General features: G+C 41.2%; 2 protein-coding genes across 3 annotated transcripts; one reads left to right on the forward strand and one right to left on the reverse strand.

Annotated features, from left to right (window-relative positions):
- Positions 1-920: 920 nt before the first annotated feature.
- si:dkey-12e7.1 (uncharacterized protein LOC557553 homolog) lies at positions 921-2,720 on the reverse strand. The gene is made up of 2 exons (XM_041889937.2): positions 2,542-2,720; positions 921-2,133 (listed from the first exon to the last, which is right to left on the reverse strand). The coding sequence occupies exon 2, from the start codon at positions 2,053-2,055 to the stop codon at positions 922-924; it is 1,134 nt and encodes a 377-aa protein (XP_041745871.1). The 5' UTR covers positions 2,056-2,133; positions 2,542-2,720; the 3' UTR covers position 921.
- Positions 2,721-2,960: 240 nt separating this feature from the next.
- LOC121576631 (histone-lysine N-methyltransferase KMT5B-like) lies at positions 2,961-11,127 on the forward strand. Of its 2 annotated transcripts, none has more exons than XM_041889935.2 (10): positions 2,961-3,119; positions 3,804-4,072; positions 4,252-4,399; positions 4,626-4,791; positions 4,880-4,989; positions 5,102-5,268; positions 5,381-5,400; positions 5,496-5,632; positions 5,751-5,947; positions 8,432-11,127. In XM_041889935.2, exons 2-10 carry the CDS (start codon positions 3,940-3,942, stop codon positions 10,174-10,176), a joined length of 2,823 nt encoding a protein of 940 aa, XP_041745869.1. In that variant the 5' UTR covers positions 2,961-3,119; positions 3,804-3,939; the 3' UTR covers positions 10,177-11,127. The 2 variants fall into 2 exon arrangements, with proteins under 2 accessions (XP_041745869.1, XP_041745870.1); XM_041889936.2 differs by having other exon boundaries at positions 3,887-4,072.
- Positions 11,128-15,826: the final 4,699 nt, after the last annotated feature.

The raw sequence follows: 15,826 nt of genomic DNA on the forward strand, positions 1-15,826 counted from the left end.
TTTAATGGATCCGTTGAAGTATTCTAAAATCACAGCAAAGGAGTTTTATACCAACAAAACCCAATGATAAAAAAGGAAATGTCAGCATACAATTCATTGATTTGTTAGAACGTCATTATCTAATAGCCTCCGTAAATTGGCCTAACTACATTTCTGGTTACAACCTGATTAATGAGAGCGCAGCCATTACTCATTGGTGTTAGATTATGTTTTACCAGTGCAGTTGCAAATTACACCTTTTGAGAGAAATCGTCATGGTCAAACCAAAACATTAAGGATAAGGACCTCTCATGGTTAAGCGAGGCACTGCAGCATCACTAATTATATTATTGAAGTAATACATATGCGTTTATTTACCCTACAAACAAGTTACCCCCCCAAAATACCTGACAACATGTCAAGTAAACCTATGTTATTTCACAACAAAGGCAATTTTCCATTGAGTGGAATAAGTTGAAATTCTGGACATTCAATGTATATTTGCTCAAATTATTTTAACAGTGAACTATTGTTTCATTTCAATATCACACACAAGGAATCAATGCAAATGTCTGTCGTGGAAGATCTAAAGGCTCAATATATTCCTTCATTCAAGAACAGCATATGAAATATGAAATCAGTATGTGTATTGTTATTAGTTGTCAATGGTGTGAAAGAAATATAGGACAAATTAAACATCTATGATTGATTCAGCTTCTTCAGTAAACTAAGAAATAAGTTAAGAAAAATGTTTTAAAATGTCTAATGAATTGTAAAATCAAAAAATCAAATACACAATCCTTTTGTGCAATGGAATGGTGAGGGAATAAGCTCAAATGTTCCAGCCAACATTGGACCCTGATTAGCCTAACTACGCTGCATTCCTGATAAGATGTACTGAATTCCAACAGCTTATGATTCCGTCTTGTAATAGTATTTTGTTTACCAGAGCCAACTGTCCAGGTGTTGGAGACAATAACAGGACTGCTGGAGGATAGATGACAGCTCTCTGTAACTCTGCTCTCTCCAACCAGGAAGCAGTCGTTCATTGTTGAGGGCCTGTAGCCTGGGGGTCCCCTCTCTTAGGACCTGGTACAGACAGGGCCATCTGCTCTGTATCCTAAGCCTGGTTCGGCGGTCTAAAGTAATGCCACGGACAATCTTTTTGGCCCTTAGCTCCCGTAATGCTGGCAGATTAAGACTGGAGAAGACCAGACCACGACTAGGCGATACATCCAGGAACTCTAGAGACATGGACTCCAGCGTGTAAGATATCCCAAGGTTTCGGAGTGGCACCAGGATATGCAATGTCAGGGACTTAAGGTTGGGCAGTGACTTGGTCAGGGTCTGCAAAATGCTTGGGCTTACCCCTTTGAAGACCCAAAAGTACTTGAGTTCAAGGACACGGAGGTGCTGGAAATGAGTGAGGAGTGACACTGATGTCTCAGACCAGTCAAAGTGCAGGCGCATCTTGGTGATTCGAGGGCAGCTGTGGGACAGTTTTCCCAGTAGTACCTGAAAGTTAGTGACCTGGTCCATCTTGATCTTGGTAATGCTGTCATGGTGGGAATTGGAACCAACCCGCAGGTCCAGTGGCTCCAGTAGTGTGAATGTCCAGTTCAGGTCCAGTTGGCTGAGATCCCTGCAGTGGACATTTTCTAGAAGGTCAGAGAGAAGCTCCCCCCACTTGTTGCACTGGTCCCCCAGGTCAAAGCTGGCTTTTAGGGTGAGCAGGCTCGCCCCACGGGATATAAGGTGGTGGGTGTAGTGGTGAACCCATGCTTTCCAACGCTCAAACTCTCTGTTGGACACCAGCAGTCCTTCCTGTCCAAGGTGGATCACCCCACGGCGAGAAAAGTCTGCCACTCTCCAAAGCTTCCCTGATCGCACAAGACAACTCCAACTGGAGCATACAAGAGCAGAATTGCACTTGTCAACCTCACTCAGGAAGGAAAGCACGTGGAGCTGGCATTCCACCGGCAGAAGATTGAAAGGAAATAAGTCATCCCCTGCTTTTGCCATTCTTCTTCTACTGACAGGGACGAGAAGCTTCTTCCTTGGGGACATGGTGTTCATTGGTGGAGGACAAAATCCCCACCAGGAAAAGTCTGATATAACTATGCCATATACATTCTGGTCCGGTTCTTCCCAGGGCTGAGAAAGAAAATCAAGTGTTTGTAAGTAATCATCTAACGGTATAGTATACTATAGTAATTATATTCTTAACTAAACAATTTAACCAATGTATACATGTCTGGTTACTGGTATCATAGGTTATATTATGTTAATGGCATTACACACGCCTATTCCACAGACGGTGTAACGATACAGAGCGTTTGCTAAATATTTGCTAGTTATATACGTTAGCTAGCTAACCCGTAGCAAAATAGCTTGTAGACAGACAGACAAACAAAAGACACCAACATCGTAAATGTTGAGCTTGTCATCGATGTGGCAACAAATATGTTTCGTATTTCAACCTGCTTTAAATCTAAAGTTATCTACCAACTGGTGTGTTGTGCTAGCTAGCTAGTGTTATAGTTAGCATTCCATTTCACGTACCTTGTGACGATTGTATGCACAAAAAATTAATAAAAAAATAAGACGTTTTTTCTTGTAGCTAATTATGTTTAATTACATAGGGTACCGAGAACAAATGTCTATAAGACCAATTTATGTAAAGAAACGATTGGTTAGCCAGCTAGCTTGCAAGGATAACAGCTGAGTTGTTGATGATGATGATGATGATGATGTCGTCGTCATCAAATCGCGCGTCAAGGTTCTCAAATGTTCATGGGTTTCAAGTTTGAGTAAGCAGTGCGCAGGCTAATGTTATTTACATTTATAAAGCACCAGGTACTATGATGTTTTTTTCCTCCAACAATCGAGTTAGCTAATACAACAGTTATTAAACTACATGCACTCCTGGATTTATCTAGCTAACAAACTACCGTAAAATCAAACAATGCCAAGTGTATGTCCAGACAGGGCGCTCTTTCTTCCCATCTTCCTGTCCCTGGCCGCCATCTTCAATTTTAAATGTTTGTTTTCGCTGACGTTTAAACAAAAGGTATTTGTATTTGTTCAGATCTTGGCGTGCAGGATGAGTCACGTAATAGTACAAACTCTGGAATAACAAAGTGAGTATTTTAGACAGTTTGTCTCATCAACTACACTTTTTTACGGATATTTCATGGCCTTTGTTTTTGGTGGAACAATGTTAGGTTACTAACGTTAGCTAGCCATTGTTGTTGTGATGTTTTGCTGTAGCATTCGCTTGTTATTATTTAGCTAGCTAAGTGGGAAGCACACACTTTCAAAAGCAGAGCAAGTAACGTTAGTACTAACTGCATGCAGTCCTAACTGCTGGCTAGTTAATTGGATGTGAAGCCTCAGCTAGGTAACCAGAAAACGCATAGCCTCTGCATCAGACCTAATGAGTCATGGGTGTGTTGGCATGCTAGCCTAACGTTAGTTATTCATTTATAATCTATCAGGTATTAGTTTAGTTGATTTTTGTGAGACATTACACTGGCTAGCACGACCCTATTTCTGCAGTTACATCGCTTGTTTTGCCTTTCGAGAAAGACTAAATTAATAGCCACGATGAAATGCAATGCTATGGAAACTCAAAAAAGTTGACAAACAACCACAAGGTGGCATCCTTTGATAAGCCATTAATTAGCTACCAACCATCCGTTCAGGATCTCTGTTAGTTTTGTGGCGCCCCACTTTCTGCTTAATTTATTTGCTTACAGTTTATCCTTCAGGATGTGCCTACAAGTTAAGTCTTTACTCTCAACCCTGTTTGTTTCTTTGTTTAGGTCCAGAATGCATAGTGCTCAATTCTTGTCTATATCAACAGAAGATTAAACCACGCTAGCCTCCCCTCATCCTCACTCTGCAGATCTTCAAGCACAGATTAGAGTATATGCGCCTGGATCTGGCATAATTAAGTAGATGGGGGAATCCAAGAACATGGTGTTGAATGGCAGGCGGCATGGCAGCAGATTCTCCAGTGATCTATCCATAACCTCGGCCAGGTCTCTGCGACAGAGCAAGGGCTCCTTTAGAAGCAGGAGATGTAGTCGACGTAAGTGCTGTCCTTTGGCAATGCTCACCACACAATAACAGAACCATAAATGACCCCTTTCAGCTTCATCAATAAATTACACTGCAGTTTTTCCTGATTTTTAAATGTTTTAATTGTAAAATAAAATAAAAAAATAAGAATATGACCCCCCCCAATCATCTCCCTCTCTCTCACCTCAGGTGTCAGCAGTTCTGCCCTAGAGGCAGAGAGACGTCATACCCCATCGTCGGGTATGACTGCAAAGGAGCTCTGTGAGAATGATGACTTGACTACAAGCCTTATTCTGGACCCCTACCTCGGCTTCCAGACCCATAAGATGAATAGGAGGTTTGTCTCTTTCTGGCTCACAATTGTCCACATTTGTCATATAATGGCTTGTGCATAAGTCAGCAGCCAAAGTTTCACAATATCTGGGGAGATGGTTTACTTGTATGGCCCAGACAAGGTTGCCTATCACGTTAGACTATGACTCGACGCACCGAATGCATTACATTTGCATTGAGAATGGTTTGGAAAGTGGTTACGAAATTGACTGTCTATGGTGTGCTTTTAGGTTTCGACCCATCAAGGACCGACATAGACATTTGAAGGAGGTGCTTGAGAGCTTTAAAAAACATGACAACCTCGAGAAGGCCTTCCATGCCTTGACTGCAGGGGACTGGTTAAGACACCACTTTCCCCACAAGACGAAGGCACAGGGCAAACTCTTCAAAGAGCATGTAAGTTATCTAGAAATATCCATTGTTGAGAAAAAAGCATGAACCATCAAAACAAAGATGTGAAAACTATTTTTTTGTGTTTTGGCAGGTTTTTGTTTACCTACGAATGTTTGCAACTAACAGTGGGTTTGAAATACTTCCTTGCAATCGTTATTCCTCTGAGCAGAATGGAGCCAAAATTGTAGCAACAAAAGAGTGGTAAGTATCCAAATTAAATTGTAGTAGTCTGAATTTTGTTATAACAAAATGTTGCACTAAGTATATAGTCATTTTTACAAACTCAAATATTCCTTATTCATATTATCCCAAGGAAAACAAATGATAAGATAGAATACCTGGTGGGCTGCATAGCTGAGCTATCGCAGAATGAGGAAAGCGTGTTACTGCAACATGGTGAAAATGACTTCAGTGTGATGTACTCCACCCGCAAGAACTGTGCTCAACTGTGGCTGGGACCTGCAGCCTTCATCAACCATGGTATGCATCCCCATGCGCTTGACAACAACTGTATCTGCCTCATTCAACACACTTATACTATAATTAAAATACCTGTATTAAGAGACTAAACAAATGTTTTCTGGTTTTTCAGATTGCAGGCCAACTTGCAAGGTAAGTAATAACTATGCCTACAAATCAAAAGTATTGTGGAAAATGAAGTGAATTGTGGAAATAAATAACACATTTTTCTGTGTATGTTAATACAGTTTGTTTCCACTGGGCGAGATACAGCTTGTGTCAAGGTTCTTGGGGATATTGAACCTGGGGAAGAGATCTCCTGTTATTATGGCGATGGCTTCTTTGGGGAAAATAATGAACTCTGTGAATGCTACACCTGTGAAAGGTATCATTCAATTCTTGATTAAATATCAAACTTGTAGTTACTTTATATGTAGAATAATGAGTCATACATTGACTACGATTTTGAGATTTCACATCTTGATAATTTCTACTCCCTTCAGACGAGGTGCTGGTGCTTTCAAATCGAAGACTGGGCAGCCTATGCCCACTCCGATTATCAACAGCATGTATGGCCTGAGAGAGACAGACAAACGTCTCAATCGGCTGAAGAAACTAGAAGACAGCAAATGCTCTGACAGTCATTTGGAAGGCTCTAATATGGATCCAGACTCTCAGGAAAATCATGACACACATTCATGTAAGTGCACCTTTGAGGTTGAGCAGGGATTGACATTAAGGGTTGCCCTATTTCCTAGGCTAGGGCAAGTGAATTGAGCAGTCACACAAGTTGAGACTGCTCTGTGGTTGCCCCATTGAGCAACAACCAAAATGCAAAGAAGTCCAGTAGCCTGAAACTTATCTTTTTGGTTCCTCCCCATTGTTTAAGTGAAAGACAGACCATTTTGGCATTTATGGCAGCTGGGCAAGTTGTGGTTCCACTGTGATTGCCACAGGAAATTCAGGAAATTTTTACTGATAGCAACCAACATACAAAGATTTTGAGTAGTGATCTTTCTGGTTCCTCCCTTATGTGTAGGAGAAAGGCATGATATATAAAAGCAAGATTACATTTTCGTGATCAAGTTTTTGTCACGTGCACAAGTACAGTGAAATGCCTTTCTTTCTTAGTCTTTCTCAACATTGAAGTCAAGTATGACACAAAAAAAAATTGAAATAAGAAAGTAAGTAAGCTATATACAGGGTCACTTCCAGGGTCAGGTCATTTACAATGTGTAGGAGTGGTGGGGTAAGGTGACTAGGCATCAACATATACAGTGGGGGGAAAAAAGTATTTAGTCAGCCACCAATTGTGCAAGTTCTCCCACTTAAAAAGATGAGAGAGGCCTGTAATTTTCATCATAGGTACACGTCAAGTATGACAGACAAATTGAGATTTTTTTTCTCCAGAAAATCACATTGTAGGATTTTTAATGAATTTATTTGCAAATTATGGTGGAAAATAAGTATTTGGTCACCTACAAACAAGCAAGATTTCTGGCTCTCACAGACCTGTAACTTCTTCTTTAAGAGGCTCCTCTGTCCTCCACTCGTTACCTGTATTAATGGCACCTGTTTGAACTTGTTATCAGTATAAAAGACACCTGTCCACAACCTCAAACAGTCACACTCCAAACTCCACTATGGCCAAGACCAAAGAGCTGTCAAAGGACACCAGAAACAAAATTGTAGACCTGCACCAGGCTGGGAAGACTGAATCTGCAATAGGTAAGCAGCTTGGTTTGAAGAAATCAACTGGGAGCAATTATTAGGAAATGGAAGACATACAAGACCACTGATAATCTCCCTCGATCTGGGGCTCCACGCAAGATCTCACCCCGTGGGGTCAAAATGATCACAAGCAAATATCCCAGAACCACACGGGGGGACCTAGTGAATGACCTGCAGAGAGCTGGGACCAAAGTAACAAAGCCTACCATCAGTTACACACTACGCCGCCAGGGACTCAAATCCTGCAGTGCCAGACGTGTCCCCCTGCTTAAGCCAGTACATGTCCAGGCCCGTCTGAAGTTTGCTAGAGTGCATTTGGATGATCCAGAAGAGGATTGGGAGAATGTCATATGGTCAGATGAAACCAAAATATAACTTTTTGGTAAAAACTCAACTCGTCGTGTTTGGAGGACAAAGAATGCTGAGTTGCATCCAAAGAACACCATACCTACTGTGAAGCATGGGGGTGGAAACATCATGCTTTGGGGCTGTTTTTTCTGCAAAGGGACCAGGACGACTGATCCGTGTAAAGGAAAGAATGAATGGGGCCATGTATCGTGAGATTTTGAGTGAAAACCTCCTTCCATCAGCAAGGGCATTGAAGATGAAACGTGGCTGGGTCTTTCAGCAATGATCCCAAACACACCGCCCGGGCAACGAAGGAGTGGCTTCGTAAGAAGCATTTCAAGGTCCTGGAGTGGCCTAGCCAGTCTCCAGATCTCAACCCCATAGAAAATCTTTGGAGGGAGTTGAAAGTCCGTGTTGCCCAGCGACAGCCCCAAAACATCACTGCTCTAGAGGAGATCTGCATGGAGGAATGGACCAAAATACCAGCAACAGTGTGTGAAAACCTTGTGAAGACTTACAGAAAACGTTTGACCTGTGTCATTGCCAACAAAGGGTATATAACAAATTATTGAGAAACTTTTGTATTTTCCACCATAATTTGCAAATAAATTCATTACAAATCCTACAATGTGATTTTCTGGATTTTTTCCCCTCATTTTGTCTGTCATAGTTGACGTGTACCTATGATGAAAATTACAGGCCTCTCATCTTTTTAAGTGGGAGAACTTGCACAATTGGTGGCTGACTAAATACTTTTTTCCCCCACTGTATGATAAACAGAGTAGCAGCAGTATATACTGTATGATGATTGTATTTGAGTGTGTGTGTTTTGGTGTGTCAGTGTGAGTGCATAGAGTCATACACAAAAATCAAATAGAAGGGTCAATGCAGATCTTCTGGCAACTAAAAAATACTCCTGAGCTACTATTGGTCAATTATAAAACGTGACATGCAGTACTTGCATTAAGAACTGTAACATCTTATGCTACATACTAATATTATAATACATTCCAATTTTACAATGATTGTATGTAGGTTGTCATGTTTCACAAACTTTCGATTTGACTGTTCTGCCATTATTTCTTATTTCCTGTCCACATCTTAGCTGTAGGGAGGACAGCCCGCTCTAGTGTGACAAGGCTCAGTGAATCACAAGCCCTAAGCAGGCAAACTCTGTCCAAAATGCCTATCCCTACCTCATCATTCAATCAAAGACACTCAAAGAACTCCAACGTGCCAAGGAGGCTAAAATCAAAGTCCACAAAGCCTTTGCACAAGCTAGGAAGAAGGTGTCAGGCAACTGGCCACAAGTGCCCCATTGAGGTGGAAGCTATGGGTTTGTGCCTTAAGGACCCCACAGAATTTGTCAGTAACAGGGTCTCACGAAAGAGAGAGATGGATAAGCAAGGGCCCATACAAGTGGTGGGAACAAGGGGTGGTCTTGAGCACTATACTGCGAAGGAAAACCATCAGAAATCAATGAAAGATGTTAGTAGGTGCCCTGATGGTTTAGCTTGCACTCACAGAACTCGCAGTTCAACCAGAGCATCAGTTGGCACACAGGGGTCTGACAACATTAAACTTGAACCAAACTTGCCACCCATCCACTGCGGTGGGGTTATTAGTAAGACCAAGCCTACGGACCTTGGAGATTGTGTCACAGACAGTCACTGGATGAACAGCCCAAGCCTGGATATCAACTGTCCAAAGAAAGAGAACTGTCCCAGACATAAGCAAATGATAAAGCAGGAAGAGCAGCACTCTTTCAGGCCAGCATCCCTTCTCCAGGAGGAGGTTCCAGGCCTGCACCATGCAGCTCGTACCACAGACATAGCTGATGGCAGGAAAGAGCTGCAAGGCCTGCCTGATGGTCGTGAGCACTACAACCTGTCTAAGGGAGACAAGCTTCTCCACCTTGGCAAGGGGAAGAAGAAACAGCAGATTACACGCTATGATTCCCAGCTGATCCTAGCCAACAACAACTCAGGCGTCCCCAAGTTGACCCTGCGGAGACGAAGGGACAGCAGCAGCAGTAGGATTGAGCCTGGTGAGGCTGACCCTGTCAAGTCCTCCAGCTCCACAAAGACCAGCATGAAATTTGGTAAAAACCATCACCATGCAAAGACCAAGAGGAGCTCTTATGCAGCCAGACTGAGTAATGGGACTTTCAGTCATGTGGACCATATCCGCTCCTCCAAACACGGCCTCAGTCCTGTGGACCACATTCGCTCCTCCAAACATGGCCTCAGTCCTGTGGACCATATCCGCTCCTCCAAACATGGCCTCAGTTCTGTGGACCACATTCGCTCCTCCAAACATGGCCTCTGTCCTGTGGGCCACATTCGCTCTTCCAAACATGGCCTCAGTCCTGTGGACCACATTCGCTCCTCCAAACATGGCCTCAGTCCTGTGGACCACATTCGCTCCTCCAAACATGGCCTCTGTCCTGTGGACCACATTCGCTCCTCCAAACATGGCCTCAGTCCTGTGGACCAAATCCGCTCTTCCAAACTGCAGATTCAGCTGCAGCGTGAGCAGGACAGCAGGAGGCTCAGCCAGTATCACCATGGCACTGGGCCCTTCACGGGTATAGTAGAGAGGGAGGCAGGGGAGGTCTTTGGGCCTACAGTAGCAACATTTGGGATGCATGATGACACAGAGGAAGACTCGTCCTCCTCTGAAGAAGAGGATGAAGAAGACGTCTCTGACTCTGACCATGAAGAGTTCGACGATGATTTCATTCCACTTCCACCAACAAAACGCCTCCGGCTCATTGTTGGTAAAGACTCTATAGATATTGATATTGCATCAAGGAGATGTGAAAATCAGTCACGCACAGTCAATGCATGAGCTCTATGGGTCTTTGTTTGACTAGTTGATTACATCCAAAAAATAGAAATCCAATGCTGTTGTAACTATTTTTGTACATGATGGAACTTGATTCGTTATTCATATTGTAGAATGTGTATATTTTACATAGCATACAATGTGTAGGCCTTTATTTTTATATCTTCAGCTTTATTATGTACGATTGTTAATTATATTTAAAGCCTTTTCTTGTTTGTGGGGTAAACATGCTACATTTTGCTTCACTGACATTCGCAAGAATGGAACCTTTTGGGAACACACTTGATGTGCTTTTGTCAGCATGGCAGTGTATACATGCATATAGAAGAATGTGTTTATATATTGTTTTGAGAGTTTGAAAGGCACAGAATTGTTGTTTCTTTCTGGAGGTCTGTGAAAATGTGTTTGACTTCCAGTGATTCCTGGGAGCTGGTCTGTGACATTTTTGCCCCATTTTTAATCATGAATTCATTAATCAAAATGTGTTGGTGCTTGCATAATGATTATATATTATGTTAACTTTTCAGTTTGTACAGAGATGGATTTTGGGGATTTCATTTTTAGATCGACTTTTTCTATTCATTTCACTGTCACTCAATTCTCAAACTGTATCACTTCTGTCTCCGTTTTAACAATCACAAATTCATTACAACTTACTTGGCTAACTTGGTCTGGCATTGGTAGTGTAGAAAATCAGATTTCTTTCTTACTTTGCGATTTTGTTAATTTGTTCATCTGAATGACTTTCTGTCTGCTGTGTGTGAATGATATGCATGTGTCAACTTTTTAAATTGCTCTATGATAAAAAAAAACAATACTAGGTTGATTTAAAGTCGGTTGTACAACATTGTACCTGTCACTGTAATTCTGTATGCTGTCATATGTAGGCTACTGTCTGTAGTCTTGATTAAGCTACATTACATGACCAAAAGTATGTGGACACCTGCTCGTCGAACAGCTCTTTCCAAAATCATAGGCATTAATATGGAGTTGGTCCCCCCCTTTGCTGCTATAACAGCCTCCACTCTTCTGGGAAGGCTTTCCACTAGATGTTGGAACATTTACTGCGGGGACTTTCTTCCATTCAGCAACAAGAGCATTAGTGAGGTCGAGCACTTATGTTGGGCGATTAGGCCTGGCTTGCAGTCGGTGTTCCCAATTCATCCCGAAGGGGTTGAGGTCAGGGCTCTGCAGGCCAGTCAAGTTCCATTTCTGTTGGGAACTGACGTTGCTTCCAGAGGCAGTTTGGTACTCTGTAGTGAGTGTTGCAACCGAGGACAGACTATTTTTCCGCGCTTCAGCTCTCGGCGGTCCTGTTCTGTTTGCTTGTGTGGCCTACCACATCGTCGTTGTTGCTCCTAGACGTTTCCACTTCACAGTAACAGCACTTACAGTTGCCAGGGGCAGCTCTAGCAGGGCAGAAATTTGACAAACTGACTTGTTGGAAAGGTGGCATCCTATGACGGTGCCACGTTGAAAGTTACTGAGCTCTTCAGTACGGGCCAATGTTTGTCTATGGAGATTGCATGGCTGTGTGCTCGATTTTATTCACCTGTCGGCAACGGGTGTGGCTGAAATAGCCGAATCCACTCATTTGAAGGGGTGTCCACATACTTTAGTGTACCTTTTGAGTTGCTTGTATAATGTTGAGAATTACAGTTGAATTGCATATACATGGCTATGCATTCTATAACTTAATGTATATAATTCTTAACATTCATCTCCATGTTTTGTTTTTCTACCTCAGAATAAAAAATTGTAGTAAACTTGTGCTTATTTCTGGTGAATGTAGTTTATATAATGCAAATCACAAAATGTAAAGGTTTCTTCCAAATGTGTTGTCTTCATGACCTGCTGTGCTAAGCTGCTGTTTATTTGGGACATTTTCATTTTGTGGCATTAACTAAGGAAGGAACATTCAGGAACTTTCTAAAATGAAATGTTATTTGTCACATGCACCGAATGCAACAGGTGTAGACTTAACCGTGAAATGCTTGCTTACTAGCCCTTCCCAACAATTCAGAGTTTAAGCTGCAATATGTAACTTTTGGGCGAACTGACCAAATTCACGTAGGATTGTGAGTTATAGATTTGGCATTCTACTTGAAAGCAAGTCTAAAGAGGTATATCTGTTCTATGTGCTCTATTTCTATGCTTCCCGTTCTTAAGTTTCGTTTTTGTGACTTACTTTCGTTTTTGTACACCAGCTTCAAACAGCTGAAAATACAACATTTTTGGTTATGGAAATATATATTACACAGTGGTTTAGATGGTACAATGATTCTCTACACTATACTTGCTTGTTTTGTCATAACTGAAATTAGGCAAACTATTAGAATTTTTGCAACATGGAGGGATTTCTTTATATTGCACGTTTTAAAAAATAATCAGAAAAATATTAACACAAGCAGCAGAATCGTTTATTTTCCATTCATAATTGCTGCCTCCATAAAGATCCTTTTAATTCACTTATTATAGGTCTCTATAACCAGGTTTCCATCCAAACATTTCATGCAGATGAATGACTAGCTGAGCTGACTAAACTCCACTCCATGGTGAAGGAAGTTTAGTAGAGCAGAGACCAGGCTTTGTGGTATGTGGTATTCAGCTCTGACTACATCGATTCGCCCAAGGTCAATACGCTAACCTTGTACTTATGATTGTCCTTTGTTTGCTGAAATCCACACTTTTTCAATAAATGTTAATCAAATACAATCATAGACTGCTCATTGCTGTTGCTCTAAGATGGCAACTCAGTGCAAATGCGCATGTGCCAATTGAATCTCAACGAAACGGTCGGTGGTTGTATTTGATTACGTTTATTGAAAAAGCATGGATTTCAGCAAACAAAGGCACACAACTACAGAGGACAAACAGGTACAAGATTAGTGTTTCATAATACATAAGTATTGATCTTGAGCGCCTCGATGAAGTCGGAGCTGAATTCCACAAAGCCTGATCTCTGCTCCACTCCGTTGGTGGAGTTCATCAGAAACTTAATTTAACTTAATGAATGACCAGATGCATAAAAAAAGTCACAACAGGCCTTATGTCAAACTTCCCAATGTCGACAACACAATACGCTGGACAAGGTGGGATATTTTTTTGTCGGTTAAATAGATTGTGCGACAATTGCAGTGGAAATGCATTTATGCCCAAGTATTATTAGAAAACCATAATGTCACAGTAAACTTGGAGTCACATGATGTTTTAGCCTACTACCACTGTGACATGGAAAAGCATGCAGAGTTTGATGGAATAAGTTACCATCACGTATGGTGGTTAAGTGCACGGTGATGAGCATGCACATTTCCAAAAAATATTGAGGGTAGGCTATCATTTGAATGATGCTGGTGACATGATGATCGGTGCCTGGCTGCCAATTATTTTCTTTTAAATAAAAGGAACTTCCTTTTATCCATATCTCATCAAATGACCTGTACCCAATACACTTTATCAGCTAACTGTTGTCAATAGGCCTAGAGCATGTGCCAAAGCCAGATTGGGCAAGTAGGCTATGCTATTTGTCGCAACAGTTTTTGTGACAAAATCATCCGTAGAGTTAAATTCTATGGAAGCACATTAAACTTCAGTTTTTTTTATTCAGTACATGGATTCTCCGGTACTTTGTATACTTTTTAGCCAGTAGTTCTGAAAGTAGCGCTCACGAGCCAAAAGCGGTCCCCTAAAATGGTGTACTAAGTCACGTGCAGATATGTGCACTACGTCATTGCTCTCTTGCTCTGCTGTGTGTGCATCATGTGCATCTTGCTAGCTCTCACTTGCTAGGGGGCTGGCCAGTTGCTTTCGAGGGATTTCATGGTTAATTGAGTTAAAACAGTAATTCTGCTCATAGATTATGCATGTATGAACTACACATTGACACATCCAACCCAAAGCGGGAGGTTAAAAAAATACTTTGTATTCGACAAAGTTCCGGAGCACTACATCAACAGTAACGACATTTACATCCACAGTTTTTATGCAAGTAAAGTCATACCATATAAAGAAAATCACGAGAGCTGTGATGGAAACAGTACATTTCGGTACAATTTTATGAATGCCGACAGATCATTTGTTAGTTTGACATGGAGAGATCTTTTTGTGTCTGTAAAATGTATTATGCGAGAAATGACGGTGGAAACGCCTTTATTTGCAAATATTGATATAATAACCATCGTATCGAATGTAAACTTGGAGTCACGCGATGACATGGTGTGTGGTCCTCCCACTACAATTTGGGGAAACCATGCAGTTTATGCTACAGATTAAATAAGTTATGAAATTCACAGGGTGGTGAAAGTGCACAGTTATATTGATGCCCCTTTCCAATATATATCGAAGGTCTTATTCTGGTGACATGATGATCGATGCTTGACATAATCTCATCATGTAGACTAGCCTACCCACACTGTATTTTAGAGCTGTTGGCTAGAGCATACAGTATGTGCGAAGACCAGAGTAGGCACATTTGCTATTAAACACAATCGTTTTTGTGACAAAACTATAGGTAGAGTTGAAAATGCAATGGAAACATATTGAACTTGAGCTTTTTATTCGGTACATGGAAAATATATGTGAAAAAGTACATTTTGTGTGCACTATGTCATCACGCTCTGAATGATGAATGAAGTCAATTTGGTGGAAACACCACTGGTAGGAAAATGTGCATATTTTCTTTATGCGTATTCTAGAATATTCACATGAAAATATGTTGCAGTTTATGGCTGCCCCTGCATTCTTTGAAAACTGTAGGAGGTGTCTTGAAATAATATGTAGCCTTTTTAGTGAGACATTAACCAGGTTTCCATCCAACCATTTCATGGAGATGAATGACCTGACTCATAAAAAAGTCACAACAGGCCTTATGGAAACAGCAAATTTGTCTGTAAAATTTCCCAATTTCGACAAAACAAAATATGCTACATTTTTTACTTGGTTAAATAAATTATGCGAAAATTGAGATGTAAACGCTTTTATTCGCAAATATTGATAGAAAAACCATAATGTCGCAGTAAACGCAATGATGTTATAGCCTACTACGACATGGAAAAGCATGCAGAGTTTATAGGCAGATATAATAAGTTATGATGAACTTGAATTATTTAATAACTTTATAACTTATAGTGGTTAAGTGCACAGTGATGAGCTTCATGCAAATGTCCAATAAATATTGAGGGTAGGCGATCATTTGAATGATGCTGGTGACATGATGATCGGTGCTTGGTTGCCAATTATAAAAAGACAACAAGGCAACAGTAAACAGTTCATCCCCCACGAATGATGCAGCGACCCCCTGTGTAATTTTGTAGATGCCGGATCTCTATGGCAAGACGCATCATTCACCCAAGTTTTGTCAAAATCGGCCCAGTGCTGTCTGAGATATCGCGTGTGACAAACGTACTAACGGACGAAAACAGATCCACAGTTCCCTCCCCGATTTCATTGTGGGGGACAATTGTCTTGTTTTTATCTGTATTTCGTCATATAGGCAAGGCCTAAACTACCCTGTCCACTTTATCAGCAAACTTGTCTGTAGAGCATGCACCAAAACCAGATTGGGCAAGTATGTGTGACAAAACCATCCGTAGAGTTGAAAAATGCGGTGGAAACACATTCAACTTATTTTTTTATATACGGTACATGAAAAAAT

This window comes from Coregonus clupeaformis, chromosome 11 (assembly GCF_020615455.1).
Source record: "Coregonus clupeaformis isolate EN_2021a chromosome 11, ASM2061545v1, whole genome shotgun sequence".
NCBI lineage: Eukaryota > Metazoa > Chordata > Actinopteri > Salmoniformes > Salmonidae > Coregonus > Coregonus clupeaformis.